The sequence below is a fragment of the Nanorana parkeri genome, unplaced genomic scaffold, assembly GCF_000935625.1.
Source record: "Nanorana parkeri isolate BGI_ZX_2015 unplaced genomic scaffold, ASM93562v1 scaffold556, whole genome shotgun sequence".
NCBI lineage: Eukaryota > Metazoa > Chordata > Amphibia > Anura > Dicroglossidae > Nanorana > Nanorana parkeri.
Window position 1 is genome coordinate 547002 of NW_017306824.1, and position 21951 is coordinate 568952.

Consider the following 21951-nt stretch of genomic DNA (forward strand, 5'->3'; position numbering starts at 1 on the left):
AATAATCCTACAATGGAAATTAGATAAGATAGGGTGTATATAGTGCAAGAAAATAGCTTAAAACATACAAATGTCCATCTTTATAAACAATTCACAAGATTGACTTCATCCCAGTGTGGCTACAGCGTAGTATTTCTGAAGGCTCCTCACACAGTTTGTTAATGTCAGTAAGTCCATGCAATCCGTGTAATATTATTCCACCAATAAGAAATGAAATCTTGTACAGATATGGCATGTGCTCCTCGAGTTATTGCTGAATTTAATCGTCATCGTCATCATCAATTCGTAGCCGTTTTTTCTTCCTTGGTTGAACATCATCCTCTGGTTCTGAATCAGAGGCTGGTTTTGTTATCCCAGTGGAATCTTCCCCTTTTTGGAGGTAATAAAATAGAGACAAGCATAACTGTTAAATAAAAGCAGAAGCCAAACAGTACACTCAGCAAAAAAAGAACTATACAAACCTTTGTGTTCAGTTCCTGGCTCCTCATCATCACTGTCTAACAGTCGGCTTCTTTTGGCAGCTACCTTTGGTCTGAAAAAAAATTAAAAAGCCTTCTGAAGTTCCAGCAGGTTGCTTCTATACAGCAGGTGGATTTTAGCTCTATAATATAGCCCCTTACTGTTGCTTCAACAAAATCTAGTGAATCAAAACTACCAAAAATAATTCATGTTGAATAACTCTACAATTACTGCAATGAGGGCCAAAAAGTAGTGTGCGTATTCATATAAAAAATTAAATGTATATGTTGTTTATCATAATGAATAGTATCTTTTCCATTTTCTCCATAGAATTGATGTGACGCTGGAATGTTCTTTGGCATGTCTATCGTCTACCCATCCTTCCAAAATGCTATAGGGAAACCCCTCTAGAAACAATTCTCTGCAGAATTAGGGGAATTTATCAAAACTGGAGCAGACAAAAACGGTAGCAGCTGCCCACAGCAACCAATCAGCCACACTCCTTCATTTTCAAATCTTAATTGAAAAAACTATAGAGAAAAGCTGATTGGGTGCCATGCACAGCTGCTCCAGATTTTGTCTGCTAAAATTTTGATAAATTCCCTTCACTGTCTCCTAAAATGCCTAATTATTTGGCTACATATGTTTTCATTGGCAAACTATACTGGTTAATGATGGAAGTTTCCTTTAGTATTTAATGAGGCTATTGTGGTAGATTAAACACAAGTTAGAGGAGAGAAAGCAAAAATACTAAAAGCACCATACAAGGAAAGCCAGTTGAGTATTAATACATAGAATAAAGTAACCGTCATCAACAATATACTTCAATCCGAATGCATACATTTTTTGTAAAGGGTGAAAAAAAAACCTGTATAGAAGATCATAAAAAATGTTTTTTGGGATTGAAGTTTACAAATATAAATATCATTTTTGAAGGATATTGGGATATTGGTTAGCGCTCTTCTGAGCTTTTCTAAGTATTTTTTATTTATTTATTTTTAGCTTTTTCCTGCTTCTCTAGCTGCTGCCGTTTTAAATTGATACCTTATTCCCAGAGTGCTACACACTTGATAAACATGATACCGTATATACTCGAGTATAAGCCATCCCGAATATAAGCCGAGGTACCTAATTTTAGCAAAAAAAACTGGGAAAAAGTATTGACCCGAATATAAGCCGAGGGTGGGAAATGAGGCAGCTACTGGTAGATAGATACCAATAAAATTACATTAATATTTATTTAAAAGAAAAATAACCTAGCTCTGTAAGTGGAAAAGGGGGTACAGGGCTACATATCATGTACTACGGATCATTTAACCCATTCATATTAGCAGAGGATAATTGTAAATCTATTGTTCAGTGCACTCTATATGTAGTATATAGTACATGTACATATAGAGTGCCTGCAACAATACATTTACAATGATCCTCTGCTAACATGAATGGGTTAAATGATCCATAGTACAGGGCTACATACAGATCATTTAATACATTCATGTTAGTATAATTGTAAATGTATTGTCTGCACTGTATTAGCAGTATATACTCTATATAGAGTATATACTGCTAATACAGTGCAGACAATACATTTACAATTATACTAACATGAATGTATTAAATGATCTGTATGTAGCCCTGTACTATGGATCATTTAACCCATTCATGTTAGCAGAGGATCATTGTAAATGTATTGTTGCAGGCACTCTATATGTACATGTACTATATACTACATATAGAGTGCACTGAACAATAGATTTACAATTATCCTCTGCTAATATGAATGGGTTAAATGATCCGTAGTACATGATATGTAGCCCTGTACCCCCTTTTCCACTTACAGAGCTAGGTTATTTTTCTTTTAAATAAATATTAATGTAATTTTATTGGTATCTATCTACCAGTAGCTGCCTCATTTCCCACCCTCGGCTTATATTCGGGTCAATACTTTTTCCCAGTTTTTTTTGCTAAAATTAGGTACCTCGGCTTATATTCGGGATGGCTTATACTCGAGTATATACGGTAATTCGTTTTAGTTAAGGAAGAAGCCTTAAAATAGTATGGCAAGGATAAAACTTCTCAAGCCCAGAGTTCAGCCTTACCTGTCATCCTGTGTGTCAGCTGCAGAGGTTTCATTAGTAGGAATACCTTCAGATTCTTGAGCAGCTGAAATGTTAAGTGATAACATAAGCAATCATTGAAACAGCATGACATAGGGATAAAAACACATGCCCCGTCTTCCAAAACATACAACAGCAACTACAGCATTGTTAGGCTTCATTCACACTGTTCCATTTAGATGCGGCCGCTGAACACGTTCAAGGTAATGACCGGGTGACAGCGGCAGCCACCATGTAATCGTATGTGATGCCATTACATGCTGTCTGGAATAGATCACTGTCCTTGGATGCAATTATCCTGCGTCCAGTGATGTATTCCTGACACCGGAATCCCAAATCGCCCAGTGTGAACGAAGCCTAAAAGGTGCCCATACACCTTACGATTATCGGACGAAAGTTTTTAAACATGCTTGACCGTCAAAAGTCGTACGATTGTACAGTACTGTCTGTCTGGCACACTATTCACACGTTACGATTGTCGTACGAAAAGGCGATCGCATATGACTATCGTACGATAATCGTGCAGTGTATGGGCACCTTTAGCCACCTGATTTATGAAGCAGCAACACATTTTAGGACTCTGAACCAGTCACACCCCATCTGAAAGCCGCAGTTAATGATTGAAGACTTCCCTCTGCCATGCACTGTGATTGCAGATCAGAACAGGGAGCAGATAGCCAAATACCACCCAAGAGCCGTAACCAACTATAGGGCCCAAACCAACTGAGGTCTAAATGGAGGTCTACTCCACTCAGTAGCACCAGCCCAACATATATTATTTGTTGTACTCCAGAGGCAAAGTCCCCCCAGCTCAGTCTTCTGGATACCAAGTCTGGCTGCATAGAATTACAATTTCTTTTTGGTATATATTTGGTGGGGATTCAGCTTTAGAACTTCAAGATTTCCTTCTTTTAATGTCAGCAACTTATTCTTGGAACATTTTCACTTTGTGAGAAAACTATTTGTGTCATCTACATTTTTAGACTGTATTGCTTAATGTATTGTTTACATGCCAACAAAGGATCAGCCCTGTGCAGCCTAAAAACCACAAACATGCATCATACACTCACATCTGATACGCCCTTAAAATAAATAGTAACCTTGCATGTGGTATGTCACTTGTAATGACCACTCAGCACTGCATGCAGTTTACTGGTTAACACTTATATTGTATGCGGCACATGATATATTGTAAATCTTGGTATTTGTTCTATTAATATCTGTGATAAGCAACACACCATCATCTATTTCTGGTTGCTCTTCATCTTCACTGTCCACTAGCCGGCTCTTCTTTTTAGTCTTTACCCTATGTAAGGAAAAATGTAACAATGTGTCAAACACGGAAAATGCCTAAAATGATAATGTACACCCCTCCCCCACCTAAAACCACCATGCAAAAAAAAAAGAAAAGATTCATCTTCTTGTGAAATTTGGGCTGCTCTGCATTTCCAGGGATTATGCCAGAAATACTACTTTAAGTGTACATTTAGTGCAACGTCCATTTTAACCACAAAATAAGAAAATCTCAATACCTTTTACTTGATTTTTCAGGCTCCGCAGATGCGCTGTGTGATGTCTGCTCTGTTTCTGGCCGCAAGATGGAATAAAATAAAAGGTTAATAATGGGAAAAACAAACTTGAAAATACCATCACAACATATCACTTTAACCAATGAGACCAATATTATTAAGGGAAGCCGGCAAGGGCATAATAAAGGAGTCTGCCTAGAAATCAGGATTCAGGGAAGCCACTACATTTTTATTTGTAGCGTTGTGGATCTTTGCTGCTACACAACCATATACAGTACTATACTTTAGTTTGACAGATCTAAGCAAGCACAATTATGTAAAACAAAGAATTCTATTTGAATATGCACAAGATATCAGTAATATGAAGATCAAAATCATACTTTCGGGAAGAGAGCAAGATTTTTATGTATTGTATTGAAAATTTTAGGGTATTAAAAGAATAAAAAAATATTTGAGCCTCTTACCCGAAGGTGCAAATGCAGTTTTCTTCTTTCTGGCAAGTAAGAGAGCACGCAACGCCTCAGCTCTCTGCTCTAGATTAGCACTCTGGTCCTCAGAGTCTGTGTGAGCCTCAATGGGCTGCTCTTCTGGAGATGACAGGACAAGGGAACTGGCTGCCTCCCGAAGCTTGTCAGCGCTTAACTTTCCTGCAATGCGCCAGAACGATTCCTAAAATAGTGTATTTTTTTAATGAAGTATAAGAGAACCTTACTATACATCCTGTAGTACACAGTCTGGCAATACAACCCAAAAGCAGATACTAAACCAATAATAAATTTTTTAAATCTGGCTTTTAATGGAAATTTCCAGCTTATGGTCTACTAATATAGCACAGAGGAATCTATAATAGAGAAACAAAAACTGGACCAAAAAAAAAAAAAGGAAAAATCGGCACCGATTTGAAATCCTTATGACATTCCACCTAGCAGGAAACACATGCCGGTACTCCTACCAGGCGCAAATAACGGAACAAGAGAAAAATCTGGTATGCTGCCATTTCAGCTTTTATTTGTTAATGATGGAGGACAAGACTAGTGAGCAGAAAGCTTGCATAATAAGATTGTTGCAGTGAGCCACCAACATTTATCAATTTAACAGTACTTTATTTTTCTAACAATGTATATACTCCCAGTATTTTATTTTGGCTGGGACGTCACATTTAGATGGACAGGTAGATAAGAGCCACCAGTTCTTAAAAATATTTGTGGAATGGGCTCAATTTGACACCCCGTGATCACAGAGAGTAGAAAAGTCAGTTGATCATACTGTCCAGCATTAATTTGAACCAGTGTCTAAGCCAAGCACTGAAGCATAACCGGATCTGTATGTACAGTTATGACCAGTCATTTTACTTTTGATTAAAGGAGAAATGTGGGGAGAGTAAAAAACTTACTCTCCCTGCTTCTTAGAGCTGGTGGTGAACATCAGGCGACCAACATGGATCCCGACGATATTATTGGGATCCTTCTCGACTGAAGCGTGGCTCTGTTCTGTTAGCCGATAGCTGGCATAAACATGCTATCTGCTAACTTTGGGTCAAAGGAGTACATTTACAAAAAAAAAAAAGGTTTGGCCTTAACTTCTCTTTTAATTCTTCTTTTACAATCTGCAGTAATCAACTTGTACATGGCAGTCATTCAGTTTCCTCACAATGGCACCTGCAGCTACTTCCAGAAACAGAGAATGGGTATGCATGACACTGCACTGCAAATATTTTTCTAACACACTGAATTGCCTGAACTAACTTTTGCACTCAGGAAGCTACTAAGGCTTACTAGATTCTCTCCTGGTAACCTTATGAGAACATACTGATGGGAACCTAGGTGAAAAGTGTGGCGAGATATCACTGTTTTTGGTAGCGTTGGGGCCCCCTCCGCATGTCATGGAAGTATCAGGGCTGTCTACTGCACACTACAAAAGAAGAAGAAAATAAAAATGTAATGATTGGAGATTTATCTTAATACTCCACACAGGGATAGTATCGCTTTGCAGTGCTTGGTTTGGACACAAGCTGACCAACAGTTAGAAACACAAGAGGAAAGATTATGAATACCGTTCTCTTCAAAGTTATCAAAATGTTAAGAATTGGGCATGCGACTGCTCAGGAACCACTAACACTGATGGATCACAAAACAGTTGTTATTTTGCAAAAATTATGGATGATGGCAGAATAACAAAATTCACTGCCCAAAATATTAAATCTAAACCCTTACCTGCTCATTGGCAGGTGGACGGATTCCGACCATTTTTAACAGCTTTTGGAATGTTTTGTTTTCCATGGCATCCTCATTGTCTTCAGTCAATGGTACAAGAGGAACTGACTGAGAGGAACCTAAGCGGGGAGAAAGAAACCAGTAAATTCTTCCATTTCAAATCTTAACTCTAAAATATTTTCTGAAACAAGATAGCACTGAGTGAGCTATAGCAATTCAATTACACATCTCAAAGCTATAATACAATGATACCCAACTTGGAAGAGTTTAATCTCTTAAGATGACCACACAATCTGATTATAATAGCGCCTTTAAAATTTACCAAGAACATTGCAGTGCAGGTACCAAAATGACTGGATGTAAACTGGGTTGTTTAGGGTACATCCTCACAATATATAGTAGTTGATAAATATAATGGGGAATGTACAATCACGTGTGGCCTCCATAAGGGCCATGTCTCACAAGAGATTCTATCAATGGCAATACCTCCACAATAACGTGATAGCTTCAATCATGGTGTCACTCCTTTGTTGGCTGAACCAGTGGGATTCTGCAACATTTCGGCCAGTGAGAGGCGTCCATTAGGTTATTTTGCTATAGGTGAGGTGCCACCAGCAGCAGAATAGCCAAAGGGATTTGGCCTTTACATTACAAAAAAAAAAAAAAATACAGGACGTCTTAAGAGGCAAGTCCATCACTTGGGAAGGGTTAGAACCCCTGCCAAGAATTAAATGCTGTAGTACTCACGCTGGCCTTTGTCTGTCAATTTAAAATAAAGAAAAAAAGAAAAGCTGTCTGTAGTCATTTAGAGGTCAGGCAGTAGGATGACATTTTTCTTGTCTAGTGATAGACAATAAAATCCTGATGGATCTTGTAAACATTATGGGAGTTTACAATGCATTCAAGTAAAACAGAACAATACAGAAGGGGAAGAGCTTATGGATCTTTAGGTATAAGGTAGAAACACAGAATATTGGAGACTTAACAGTCTATTAAAAGGGGAGGGTTACAGAAGGTAGAGGAAAATATACAGAATTTGCAGAGTATAATTTCAGAGTATAAATGCAATGTATCTGAATGGTAGCTGCTGCAATCTCCAATGTACTGATACCGCTTTATTATCAGGAAAAACTAGTGTAAAAAAACTAGTGTAATCAATGAAAATATGCAGGAGATTCTTGCACTAAGCTAGACACCGAGTCATTTTCTTGTAGTAACAAACTGATCACCAAGTATCCTCAGTCATGTCAATAGTGAAACAAAATGCCACAAGCTATCCACCATGTTAACCTTGAGCCACTTAACGAAATCAAAAGAGTTGACAATCTATTGGGGCATAAAACAGAAAAGATATGGACAAGGAAAGATACTACAGTCTTTTAGGTAAGAAGGGGGGATACAGAAAGCAAATGATTTACAATCTAAAAGAACAGTTTTGATTTTTAGATCTACAGTATAAATATCCTTTATAAACCATCTGCACATTATGTCTCTAAATGAAAGGAAGCCAATTAACAGTGTTTACCTTCATACATCTGTACAGTAAAGGTGGGTAACTGGTAAGAGAATATGAAATTCGGCCAGGTTATAAATAAAACAACGTGCCCTGCATGCGTCAGTTATGTCTGCGCAAGAGCATTCCTCTGTTCTAGTCCAACTCTACAAAGGGCGCGAGACCCAGGTGTGCAGCTTCACAGAGACCAGTCTAACAGAAACATATACAGGGGTGCATAGGAGGAAGTGGCTGAGTGTTAGATGAAGGTTTTTAAAGCAGACATTATAACCTTACAAACAAAACGATGTCAGAAAGCATTACAAAAAAGCAAAGATCTCAACATTCTCCGATTCTGTTTTGACTACTGTCAACTCTTTACATACAGTAAGGTGGTTTACATCAGGCACTTACCGTCCTCCTCTTTGTCATCTGCCGTCCGGTTGAGACAGTTCTGAAGCCACACCAATGGTCCGGATAAGCCTAAAAACAACCAAGTAAAAAATGTCAAGCTCAACAACCGTTTTAAAAGAGCAGGATTGCTATACAGTATAAAAATTGTTAAATCAGTAGATACAATTATATAAAATACATATACCTCTTCACTATTCGATGTGTAAAAATTCTGTATAGTAAAATGAGCCCAACTACAAATGGTAAAATAATGGAGATGAACCATGGCTGATTGCCATTTTCAGGTTGATCAGCACATTTAACAGATTCCATTTTCCTCTATGATGATGCCGTCACTGACATACAACATAGCTCAGGGAAACAGCAGGTATTGATAGCCCTAACATGCACAAGGACTATACATGTAGATCTTTACATTGCAGATATGATGACACATAAGCAACACTGTTCTCATACTCTGTTATCCTATCCTTGCACTCACCACATACTGTACTCTGTAATCTCGTGCTTGCACTGATCACATACTGTGCTATCCTGTCCTTACACTGCTCACATAATCTGTTATCCTGGCCTTTGCGCTGATCACATACTGCGCTCTCCTGTCCTTGCGCTGATCACTTACTGCGCTATCCTGTCCTTGCGCTGATCACTTACTGCGCTATCCTGTCCTTGCGCTGATCACTTACTGCGCTATCCTGTCCTTGCGCTGATCACTTACTGCGCTATCCTGTCCTTGCGCTGATCACTTACTGCGCTATCCTGTCCTTGCGCTGATCACTTACTGCGCTATCCTGTCCTTGCGCTGATCACTTACTGCGCTATCCTGTCCTTGCGCTGATCACTTACTGCGCTATCCTGTCCTTGCGCTGATCACTTACTGCGCTATCCTGTCCTTGCGCTGATCACTTACTGCGCTATCCTGTCCTTGCGCTGATCACTTACTGCGCTATCCTGTCCTTGCGCTGATCACTTACTGCGCTATCCTGTCCTTGCGCTGATCACTTACTGCGCTATCCTGTCCTTGCGCTGATCACTTACTGCGCTATCCTGTCCTTGCGCTGATCACTTACTGCGCTATCCTGTCCTTGCGCTGATCACTTACTGCGCTATCCTGTCCTTGCGCTGATCACTTACTGCGCTATCCTGTCCTTGCGCTGATCACTTACTGCGCTATCCTGTCCTTGCGCTGATCACTTACTGCGCTATCCTGTCCTTGCGCTGATCACTTACTGCGCTATCCTGTCCTTGCGCTGATCACTTACTGCGCTATCCTGTCCTTGCGCTGATCACTTACTGCGCTATCCTGTCCTTGCGCTGATCACTTACTGCGCTATCCTGTCCTTGCGCTGATCACTTACTGCGCTATCCTGTCCTTGCGCTGATCACTTACTGCGCTATCCTGTCCTTGCGCTGATCACTTACTGCGCTATCCTGTCCTTGCGCTGATCACTTACTGCGCTATCCTGTCCTTGCGCTGATCACTTACTGCGCTATCCTGTCCTTGCGCTGATCACTTACTGCGCTATCCTGTCCTTGCGCTGATCACTTACTGCGCTATCCTGTCCTTGCGCTGATCACTTACTGCGCTATCCTGTCCTTGCGCTGATCACATACTGTGCTATCCTGTCCTTACACTGCTCACATAATCTGTTATCCTGGCCTTTGCGCTGATCACATACTGCGCTATCCTGTCCTTGCGCTCGCCACATACTGTGCTATCCTGTCCTTACACTGCTCACATAATCTGTTATCCTGGCCTTTGCGCTGATCACATCCTGTGCTATCCTGTCCTTACACTGCTCACATAATCTGTTATCCTGGCCTTTGCGCTGATCACATCCTGTGCTATCCTGTCCTTACACTGCTCACATAATCTGTTATCCTGGCCTTTGCGCTGATCACATCCTGTGCTATCCTGTCCTTACACTGCTCACATAATCTGTTATCCTGGCCTTTGCGCTGATCACATCCTGTGCTATCCTGTCCTTACACTGCTCACATAATCTGTTATCCTGGCCTTTGCGCTGATCACATCCTGTGCTATCCTGTCCTTACACTGCTCACATAATCTGTTATCCTGGCCTTTGCGCTGATCACATCCTGTGCTATCCTGTCCTTACACTGCTCACATAATCTGTTATCCTGGCCTTTGCGCTGATCACATCCTGTGCTATCCTGTCCTTACACTGCTCACATAATCTGTTATCCTGGCCTTTGCGCTGATCACATCCTGTGCTATCCTGTCCTTACACTGCTCACATAATCTGTTATCCTGGCCTTTGCGCTGATCACATCCTGTGCTATCCTGTCCTTACACTGCTCACATAATCTGTTATCCTGGCCTTTGCGCTGATCACATCCTGTGCTATCCTGTCCTTACACTGCTCACATAATCTGTTATCCTGGCCTTTGCGCTGATCACATCCTGTGCTATCCTGTCCTTACACTGCTCACATAATCTGTTATCCTGGCCTTTGCGCTGATCACATCCTGTGCTATCCTGTCCTTACACTGCTCACATAATCTGTTATCCTGGCCTTTGCGCTGATCACATCCTGTGCTATCCTGTCCTTACACTGCTCACATAATCTGTTATCCTGGCCTTTGCGCTGATCACATCCTGTGCTATCCTGTCCTTACACTGCTCACATAATCTGTTATCCTGGCCTTTGCGCTGATCACATCCTGTGCTATCCTGTCCTTACACTGCTCACATAATCTGTTATCCTGGCCTTTGCGCTGATCACATCCTGTGCTATCCTGTCCTTACACTGCTCACATAATCTGTTATCCTGGCCTTTGCGCTGATCACATACTGCGCTATCCTGTCCTTGCACTGATCACATACTCTGTTATCCTATCCTGAAGAATGTTCTTCTTAAAACTTGGTAATTAAAGGCTCTCACCTTCCTCATGTAAATTCCGGACAATATTTTGTATCTTCTGATTCACAAACGATCCACTCTTTCTGCGTGATATGTCTTTTGTTATGTGCTGTGGTTTGCCCTCTTCCTGCTCCTCTTCTTCTTCGCTCTCCTCCTCTTCTTCATAATCCTCTTCCTCTTCAGTGTCAACATCTTTTTCATCTACTCCAAGATCATGTAGAAATTCTTCTTCAGACTAAAAGAAGCCAAACTAAGTTTTATTAGAATAAAACAGAAGGATACATTCACATTTGAGTGCTTATACTGTGTAATGCCTAAAAGAATTGCTGCTATGAAAGATAATAGGATTTTTGTACTCATAAAATCCTTTTCTTAGAATCCATTAAGGGACACAGCTTTTGTAGTAAGAAACCTAAGGTTATATACAGTGCCTACAGGAAAAATGAACACAAGGCACATAGAAAACTGAAGGCTAGGCCCCTGGAGGCTATATCCCTCCCTACAGCACACTTTTTCAGTTATAGCAAGAAGTCCAAGAGAGAAGGATAACAATGTACTCAGAGAGAAGGATTTCACAGCGAGTACAAAACTCGAATTTTCGCTATCGACCAATAAGGTCCACAGCTTGATAGTAAGAAACTAAAAGCAGTACAAACAAAGGGGCGGGAACACCCAAACAACACAGACAAAGCAGCCCAACAAGAAAAAAATGCAACATAGAGGGGCAATCAAGGGCATTGAATAGGCGCTTGCAGAACCTTTCCACCAAAACTAGTATCAGCAGAGGCAGAGACATAAAACCTTTAGAACTTAGAGAAAGTATGCACAGAAGAACAGGTCACAGCCTTACAGATCTGAGACACAGAGGCATGATGATAAAAATCCCAATTAACACTCATTGTATTAGTGGAATGGACCTTAATAGGAAAAGGGGGCACACTGCATCCCATAGGCTTGTCTAATATACCGTCTAATCCACTTAGAAATAGTGAATCTCTAAATCAGAGAACCTCTTTTAAGACCATATGGAATAACAAAAAGGGAATCAGTCTGGTTACAAAAAAAAAGCAGTGGCAGTAAGAGAAACCCTGACGGCTCTTACCAGTGAAGGTAACATGAAGGTAACACAATATACTCATTAAGGTTGAAAACAGAGACAACAAAAAGAAAGGCAACCTTTATGGCATAACCCTATTGAGGAAATGTCCACAATAGGATTGGAGGGGTAGTTGAGTGTCCAACACCTACAATGCTAGATTTAAGTCCAACAGTTGGAGTTTATGCTCAACAGGGGAACAACTTGTGCAACTTCATGCAACGAATCAGTGAATTATTAGCATCAGGACATTGAAAAAGAATAGACAGGGTAGGCACACGTAATCCTTGATGGTGCCAAGAGCCAAGTGTTGTTCTACCCCTAACTTAAGAAAGGAAAGAATATGGCCTACCAAAAAGGTGCGTAGGGAAACCCCCAGAGTTTTCCACATTCAATGATAAATCTTGGAGGAAGTAGATTTACAAGCTTAAAAGGCTCCATTCACACCCATATTTTAGGTGCGATTAGGGATTCTTGCATCATGAACTTGTGATTTCCTGTAGCGGGAATCCCTAAACGGCCATTTACAAGCGACAGCTGTCACCCATTTAAGTTAATGATCGGGTGACAGCCGATGCATTTGAACGCCAGTACACCGCATGTGATAAGATTATATGCAGTAAGGAATCAATCACTATCCCTGGACACACGATCCAAGCCTCCCAATATACGGCCTACCAATTGCTTAGTGTCCATTACCTTTATAGGCGACAGTATAACCCTAGGTTTTTATTTTACTACCCTATCGCCATATTGGGATTAACGGGAAGGCCCTTCATAATAAACAACTGTATTGTGATGGTCAGTTATGGCAATCACAAGGCAGAGAGCCACTCTAACTGGCTCTGTGCATATCGCCTATGACCTGTGCTGTCTAGTGGTGCAACAAGGTGCCATTTTAAAACAGCTTTCCAGAACACATCCACTACTCTGCCATTTTAAAACGTACAGCAATAGTGATTTGGTTCAAATCTGCCTGATTTTCAGTGTAAATGCTTTTTTTCAACTTGTAAATGCTTTTATAGTATACCAAATGTTAGTAAAATAATTTCCCTCTGAAAATCATGTTTCCCTATCACAATAGACAGCTTACAAATCATTAACAATTTGTGTAAATTAGAAGAGTTATTTGCCAAGCATCTTCGAGATTTGGGCATTACTGCTAAAGCACAGCAAAGTCCTAGTATTTGTAAGGTGCATGCACTGCAGATCCATATTCTATATTCCCGATTATCTGCTCTGACAGAAGCACTGCGTCACTGTGAAAATCCAATAAGTGACAGAGATGGCTTTAGCTGTCAAAGGGTGTCCCAGTCTCCAGAACAGGTAGCAAAGGAGGATTCCAATCAGGGACAGGTAGGTTTTCTGCACAAAGGGATTAGACTGCAGACAGTCAGAACCCCTATGTGCTGCAATAACAGCAGTGTGAATTTCACAAGTGGAAAGCTCGTGTCTAGGCCTGTCTGGCCCTAACAGACCGGCCACAAAACCAGATTGACGAGTAAGACCTGAAGATTTTGGAGTGACAGGAAAAGTCCCTTTCTGAACAAACCAGTGTACTGTATCTGAGCTAAGCAAGCTGCAGTCTGTGTAAGCAGACTAGAGGTTCAGTTAAGTGACTGATGGAGCCATCTCAGCAGTGATGCTGAAACTGCCATAGCTCTGTCTTAAGTAAGAGACAGAGCTGTGCAACAAATAGCAATGAAGTGGACAGACATTCATGTTCATCGTTCTGCTATACAATTCCTGCGAGGGCAGAACACTGTTACTTTGGTGTTTTGCAGCAACAAGAAATGGGCAACAAAACCCCCCCATACTCTGCTGAGTGGACAAAATCCTTGGAAAAGTCTCCATTTAAAGCTACATCTCACACTGTCTACCCAAACAAGAAATACAACTGCTACTTTCAAAATCACTTCTGGCAGAAAATGACATATTTGTATGTTCTCCAGGAATATGTATGTGCAGACAGGTAAGAAAAGATTGGGAAGACTAAATACAATTTGCATACTATGCCAGATGATTTTCCTTTCCTCTTCCTCTTCTTATAAAGTTCTTTCCGGTCAGACACAAGGCCCATGCTTATTAGTTTTTCTATAATTCTAGCTTTGGAACGTTTTGCTGTAATATGCTTCATGATATTCCCCAGAGGATCTGCAATGAAAACAATGTTACTTTTGACACAAAAGAAGAAAACTTATAATTATAAACAGTTAAACATAATTCTTGTAACAGGTGCGGCACAATAGACGGAATCGTCGTTTTCGCACATTGGTGCACCTGACGCATGTTTGCGTGTGTATGTGGGGGGAGGGGGGACTTTAAAAAAAAACATTTTTTTATTTGTGACTTGTTTTTTAGCTTTATTTTTTTAAAACCTTATTTTTTTTTACACGTAACTTTATTGCTATCACATGGCTAAGACCCCTGATGTCACCTAGGGACCCCCAGAGAAGCTGCTTCATCAGCTTCTCACTGGCATCTGTAACCGGAGAGTGACACTGAATGCAGGAAGCGATGTAATACACATCACTTCCTGCGTTCGGTCAGTGAATTACTACTTAATTCACTGACCAAAAATAATGATACAGCTGCGCAGTTGTGACTTACTGTTGACTCTTCTAAACTGCATACTTGTCCCTGGTCAGCCACTTTTGCAGAAACCAGAGGATCAGCTTACATACCAGGAAGCTAGATTGTTCAGAGGGAGGTTAGCAATGGAAGCCTGTGTATTCCCCTCATGACAACGTTGACAGGTTTAAGGCCTGCCTCTGTTTTAGCTCCACTCTATCCTGTTAACATATGAGCAAGGCAGTGTTAGGAATTAGCCTGAGAGTTGGGTATGATTGGTACTGTGATTTTTTTTCTGATTGCTTTTAATACATTTCTTTCTTTGGTTTTCTGTAGTTCCTGCTCTTCTCATTAAAGCACATCATAGCGCTTTTGGTGTAATTTCTGTGTCAAACTACGCTCCTGACAATGATACAGTAATATGAAAAGAGAAGTGCGTGAATGTTAACTAATAAATGTAACTTAAAGAAAAAAATATAAAGCTTCATCCCACACTAACAAATTATATCAAACACAATGTCTTTTTTCAGTGAAAACTTTTCTTCCAGAAAAGAAAGCAAAATCAGGCCACAGAGAATAACAGCATCAACTTACCAAGGTGAGGAGAGGGAACAGGCAGAATGGCCATTATTCTCTATAGCCAGAACCGAAGGAACTCAAAAACTGGTAAACACTGTAATGGCTCCAGGCAGTGAATAGGATCATTTATAAATGTTTGTCACTACATCAAGTTTCCGCAGAGTTCTTATGAAATCCATTAACTTAACTTTAAACAAAACAATGGAAAACATTATATACTAAAAATAATGGATTTACCATCTGTTTCCTGAAACTCCTCAAAAAGTCTCTGAAGTTCCATCTCCTGATCTTCTGTCCAGAGCACAATTCGAGTTCCCTTACTGCGAAAACAGAAAATCATTGAACATTTGTTTGCCGTAAAGCAGTCATTTGTTTCTGATGTACATGCTTCATTCACATAAAGGGATGCTACCAGGTCTGTAAAACGCACTAACCACTCATCTGATGCCTGAAAGTGTGTACACAAGCACACAAAAATGAAAGTAAGAAAAAAACAAAACTTAAAAAATACCGTTATAGCATACAACATTCTAGAAGCACATGCTAATATGAATTATGGAGAATATGAGGCTTTGTCAGTATCTTACCATCAGATGCACTATGTGACGGACTGGACCGTCACTGGGGCTGCTGGAGGAGCCTGAGGGCTAGCCTCCTTCCTAGAGACTATGGACCAATTCCTATTTGCCTGTTTCTAGTCCTCATTTGCATGGCGGAGAGGACCTAGGTGAGGGCTGGAGGATAGTTTGCAGTTGACCAATAGGAAGGTGGTTGGTTGGGCCACCTTCAAACTGTTGTTTTATATAAGTGTGTGTGTGTGTATCCAATAAACGCGATTCCTGTTTGAACTTACATGCAGCCTGTCTGGTGTTTGTTGTGAGCTATTCCCACTGGATACGAACGGCACAGAGCCGTAGTTCGAATCCCAAATTATCGGATGTCCGAAATATCAGACGCTGCAGTCTGAAATCTAAGGAGTGCCGGGAGAGTGGACCGAGCGAGCAAGGGGCTCGTTACACACTGCACAAAAAAATTTATACTTACACTTCTTTTTTGAAATCCTTTGCACTGTCAGCAAGTCCCATTTGCACAAGATGGTTAATAATTTGTTTCCGAGAGCGGGATCCAGGCTTCAAGTTTGCCAAGATACTGTCCACAACATCAGCACCTGCAATGTTAGATTTGTACTTTGAAGTGATCAAATAAAAAGCTGAACAAAGTTCACTTATCCTTTTTGCCCCCCGCTGACCTAATCTAGATCCCCCAGCACAGGATGTAAGCAAAGAAAAGAGGCCATGGGCACACTTGCATGGTAAATATGCAACTGGGGATAGTAGACAGAAGGTTATCTCAACGGTGGCATAAGGGACAAAAAGCATAATGCACTTTGATAGTGCACTTATCCTTTAGCCAATGGAGAGGCAGAAGCACAGCCCATCATGAGACAGCTTCTTTCTATTCCACTTACTTCTCAAATCAGTAAAGAAAATATAACATGATTTTAAGAAGCACAGGTGCAAAGCTTCTCATGTCCTGAGACTAGAAGTCAGAGGCAACAGTGCTTTAGATTCACACCGCAGCTCTACCAACTCTGAGGCCAAATGCACAGTTGTGTCTACCGTCACATACCCGGAAATGCACTGCTATTTTTCAGGAGGAATTAAAGACAAAAGTAGATTTTTCAAGCTACTCCTATGTAACAATGAACACCATCACATAGCAAATCTCAATTTTATGAGTTTAGGTCCACTTTAAAACATATATATAAAAAAAAAAAAAAGAAGAAGAAGAAGAAGAGGGACATTTACCTTCAACCTCATTATACTGGAAGTATAAGGATCGAAGTTCCTCCTCTTCTGCTGGTGTCCATTTTATACGCTTGCGAGCGTCATTACTGAATAACGAGAATGTTGGCCATTAGAATATGGTTATTGTCTGTAATGTGTTGCACTTCTGCTGTCACCCTTTCCCCTGCTAGATCCTCACCTCTCTTCTTCACCAGGCTTGCGGTAACCCTCTGTCATCTCTCGAATTACAGTGGTATTTTTCCAAAAAAGGAGCTCCACATAGGCCTTTTTGTTTGTAGCAGCAAGTACAAAGAATTTATTGAGAATATATTTAGAAAATGATACCAGTTCCTGCAATATTGAAGAAAAAAAAAAAAGCAGCCATCAGCAGACTTCTCTTAAATGCAAATGACACTACTTAGTTCGTCAACAGTCTATGGAGGGAATAGAATAACTTTCCTGTCAAGAATCACCAAAATATTTACATTTACAAAAGGGTTATAAATGGAAGGAAGCCTCACAAAGTCACTTTATGTTGTCAGCATAAGCCTCTAGAGTCCAGAATAACAGACATCCCCAAATATCCCAAACCAATGGATTACATTCTCATATTGTACTAAAATTCCCTGAACACGTAGCCAATGCATGCCAAGAATAGTAAGCAAAACATTTGTCCAATTCTAAAGCACATCTCAAGACACAGAATCGTAATCTAAAACCAATGTGATGCATCATAAGGTTTGGGCAGTCTGGAAGAGCCCATGGAGAATCAATCAGAATTTTGAGGATGTCCATGTACCAGGACATCTTAGGCCAGTTGGGGACAATGGCAATCATCAGAATGCCCAATAACTTGATCCTGTGAAGGAGGAAAGGCAAGCGCTTCAGAGGAGAATCTGGTCCCACAAACTGTAATTGGTTTTGTAGTCAATCTTCTTTATTGACCATCAAAGTGTCGCATAACTTTAGCGACGCTTCGAGACAGTCTGGTCTCTTTTCTTTAGGCAAAACAAAAGTGAGAGCCCCAAACAAAACAAGTGCAAATATGTATACAAAGCAGTGAAAACAATGAACCAATCACAAAACACCTGTCTCCCCTTCTGATGTCATAATGACGCCACCTGCATGTACTGAATCATACTCTACATATAGTTTTCACAAATCAGCATGAAGAAAAGGCTTTCAAAGATATAACTCAGAGTATTGCAGCTGCATATCTTTTTAATTCTGTATGGCGGTCATGCTTGTAGGCTAGGGGGTGTGGCAATCTCCCATATCGACAGAGATCTCAGCCCCACACAGAGCTCTTGTGCGCAGATGGCGTCCCTGCTTCCATGGAAACCTGGCCTGGTGTGACCCAGGTGAAATGGGAAAATGGGGATCTATAAATAATTGATGTCCACAGAGACAAAGAAGTCTACCAGTTGAAAGAACGCAATAATTTTTTGGATGGATTCCATCCTGAACCCGCAGGAACTAATTAAGGATCTTCAGGCCTTGATATGGTGAACCCCACTCTTGATATTGAGGACAGTCAATAGTTTGGAGTAAAACCCTTGGAACATTTCTGCCTACCAAACGGAACAGATTTGAGGAAAGGAAACGGGGAGGAGGCAGGGTGCGAAACACCAGCTTGTAGCCTTGTGTAAAGACACTCTACACCCAGGCGTCAGGGAACATCATGCGCATGGCCTTAGAAATAACCTCCTGTGTATTCAAGGTAGTGGATTGCCACTATTTAGCTTTAACCTGTTATGTTGAAGACAGCAGTTAAATTGTGACTGAGTGACCCTGTCTGGTGTCTTGAGAGGTAGAGCCTCTACAAGGTCCCCAGTGAGCTGACAAAATAAGATGTTAACTATTTGATAGCTAGCCATACACAACATGCGAATGATTGGGCAGGTCCACCATATATGAAGAAAGGTGCCTACATCTGAAAGGAACATTTCTGAATGGAGGAAGTTGAAGACTTAGCTACTTGCGTTTTAGGCTTCTTCTGAGGCAATGTATTTATCTGTGATTTCCTTGATATTTATCCAAAAGAAACTAAATACAGCCCTCCTCCTCAGACATTGCAAAGGCAGACAGAGAAAGGTCAGTAGAAAGACTCTGAGGGAGGGTGCACACTTGCGGCCCCCATGTGGTCCGAAATCTCTAAAAGCGAAGACATTTCCCCCATAAAATCAGACATAACTGTGGCAAATTCCTCTTTAGAATAAAGGTATGAGAAGAAGGGTGGCATTGAAATTGTAGAAGAGGTCCCTTAAGTAGATAGCAACTGAGTAAGGGAGAATAGGACAGCACAGATAAAGTCACCAGGGGGGTAATGCAGACCCCCTCTGAACTGTTAGCGGCATGACAGAACAGAGCCCACGGACCTTAATTTAATGTGTGCCAAGGTGAGCACACCAGCAGAATCCAGTGTGCGAAGCAATTTTACAGTCCAGCCCCGCATCTTCTTCTTGGCCAGGCACGCCCCCCACCAAAGATTGGCTAAAGCATAAACTGATCTATATGTAGCTGCAAAGGGGGTGCCGAAGTGGCTGAGTGCTAAGAAAGTCATTAGAAGAGTCTTGGAAAAAAAGCCCCACCAAAAAGGATTTGCTTCTCTCGGAGCAGACTAGACACCTGTTCAACAACACTAGCAAAAAAAATGAAGGCATGCTGGGAGTGGGAGCATGCTGTCCTTACAGCTCTGATTTGCCAGTGTCCAATCATCTGAAGGTAGCTGCATAACCCATTGGTTTCAGATTACTATCCTGTGATGTAGGATTAAGAAAGGCATGACATTTATTGCCCAAAAGCAATCTTGGTCCATCATATGGATTGGCTAATATTGTGCAGATGAAGACTATTGTAAGACTATTGTGCAGATGGGGAGCTCACTTATCTCTACTGACTAAATATACTCCAGATTCCTTACCTTGTAGGCACTAGCTACAGGGTCATTGAGAATACGATTAAAAACACAGAAAACAGAGAGCTGAAAGAGCAGTGCTTCCATTTTCAAGTCATAAGCGATACGGTGCAACATCTTCACCACACAGTGGTTGGTATGAGAGTTGTTCTGCACATAGGTTTTCAGCAGCAAAACATAGGTCTTCACCACACTACAGTTGGCAAATCTGCATGGTACAGAAAATAATATGAATTATTACCAGATTATAACAAATCCTTTATATGATTTACAGCAAACGAAAGTTGTACCTATGGCCAACATTCATGTATAATGGCACACAAACCAAAAGGCAAGGTAACCTGATCCTGGATGTAAAATTGAGCACATCTGTAAATATTGAGAGTAGTAGCACAACTACAGCACCATGATTGGAATATTCCTGTATGTGCTAAGAATAATAAACAATCTAAATAAGCCAAATAAATAACTGCATAATTAGTCCAAACAGATCAGGATGCTAGGGATGCACCGATACTGTTTTTCGGTATCGAGTACGATACCGAAAGTCCCATTAAGGAAGCCGGGCGGTGTGTAATGACTCGCTGCCCGGCTTCCTGATTGGCCGGGAAGCTGGCTCCATGCTCCCTCATGACCAGCTGACAAGGAAACATGAAGACGGCTTTATGGCCAATCAGGAAGTCGGGGGGCAGGTAATGACTGATTAGCCAGCTTCCAGACGAGGAACCATGGAGCAGGTTTTCCGGCCAATCTGGAAGCCGGGGGGCTAGTCATTACCCGCCCCCCGGCTTCCTCATTGGTCGGGAAGCCAGCTCCATTCTCCCTGGTGACTAGGGAGCATGGAGCCGGCTTACCGGCCAATCAGGAAGCCAGGCAGCGTGTAATGACTCGCGGTCTGGCCTCCTGACACTGGAAGTTCCAGTACCGGGATTAGCATCGGGAGCATTTGGGCGAGTACTCGCCAAAATACTTGGTATCGGTGCATCCCTACAGGATACTCATAACATAAGGAGGCAGCGAACTATGCTATTACCTGCTTTGCTAGATTAGATTTCAATAAACACATATTTGCAAATAACTAACCTTTTCATATAGTCCAAGAAGTTAAATTCTTTCTCGGACACTTGCACTGAGGTGAGCTCCTCTTCTATTTCCTCCTCAACCTCCTCCTCTTCCTCCTCCTCCTCTTCAACCTGAGATGATCCTGAATTAAATACACACATATTATAGTATATTATATATATTGAGCAGTAATCAATGCACACATTGCTAAATATTCATCTGGGTGCTCTGCGCTAAAGGAGCTGTAAACAGACATGTGTGGTTCAAGGTACACACAGCATTTGGCCACAGGAGCAAGCTATGAAATAAAGCACTTTACTGCGCATCTTACGCGTGTGGCAAAATATTTTTTTTTTTTTTTTAAATCGACAGAAAACAGTGCACTCCTTACAGCCATATACCTTAAATGGAGGCAGGTGAACAAACAGATGGCAGACTCAAACATAGTTGAAAATTCAAAGTATCACCATTACACCATTGTAGCAAAACAAACATTAAACATTTATTTGCCACCACATAGTAAGACTTTTCAGGGCCACGGAGGACACCTTCCAGAGGCAGCAGTGACAGATGTGTTCCTGCAATGTGTTTTCACAGCACCATTATTTACCACGCATCAAGTCTATGGTTATAGACCATGACCTATTATTTTCAAGAAGAGGAGATTGCCACCATTTGTTACTCCACAAAAATGCAAATGTATTCATTAACTACAGACCGTAGTGCCCATAGGTTTAAAAAAAGGAAACAATACAGCTTCAATTGTTTCCTTGGACTTCAGCCTTGTTACCAACATACATGTCCAATGTAAGGTGAGCATGGGGGAAGTT

General features: G+C 41.0%; 1 protein-coding gene across 1 annotated transcript in view; it reads right to left on the reverse strand.

Annotated features, from left to right (window-relative positions):
* Positions 1-168: 168 nt before the first annotated feature.
* Positions 169-21951, reverse strand: part of TIMELESS (timeless circadian clock) — a 49897-nt gene continuing 28114 nt past the window's right edge. Inside the window, exons 16-32 of the mRNA XM_018562020.1 lie at positions 21143-21263; positions 20066-20267; positions 17342-17493; positions 17164-17249; positions 16400-16523; positions 15593-15675; positions 14217-14359; positions 11131-11344; positions 8225-8293; positions 6319-6437; positions 4563-4774; positions 4384-4403; positions 4109-4163; positions 3815-3882; positions 2559-2622; positions 462-532; positions 169-369 (exon numbers count right to left, since the gene is read on the reverse strand). Coding sequence (XP_018417522.1) covers positions 260-369; positions 462-532; positions 2559-2622; positions 3815-3882; positions 4109-4163; positions 4384-4403; positions 4563-4774; positions 6319-6437; positions 8225-8293; positions 11131-11344; positions 14217-14359; positions 15593-15675; positions 16400-16523; positions 17164-17249; positions 17342-17493; positions 20066-20267; positions 21143-21263 — 1913 coding nt within the window. The 3' untranslated portion in view covers positions 169-259. The remainder of the gene's footprint in view (positions 370-461; positions 533-2558; positions 2623-3814; positions 3883-4108; positions 4164-4383; positions 4404-4562; positions 4775-6318; positions 6438-8224; positions 8294-11130; positions 11345-14216; positions 14360-15592; positions 15676-16399; positions 16524-17163; positions 17250-17341; positions 17494-20065; positions 20268-21142; positions 21264-21951) is intronic.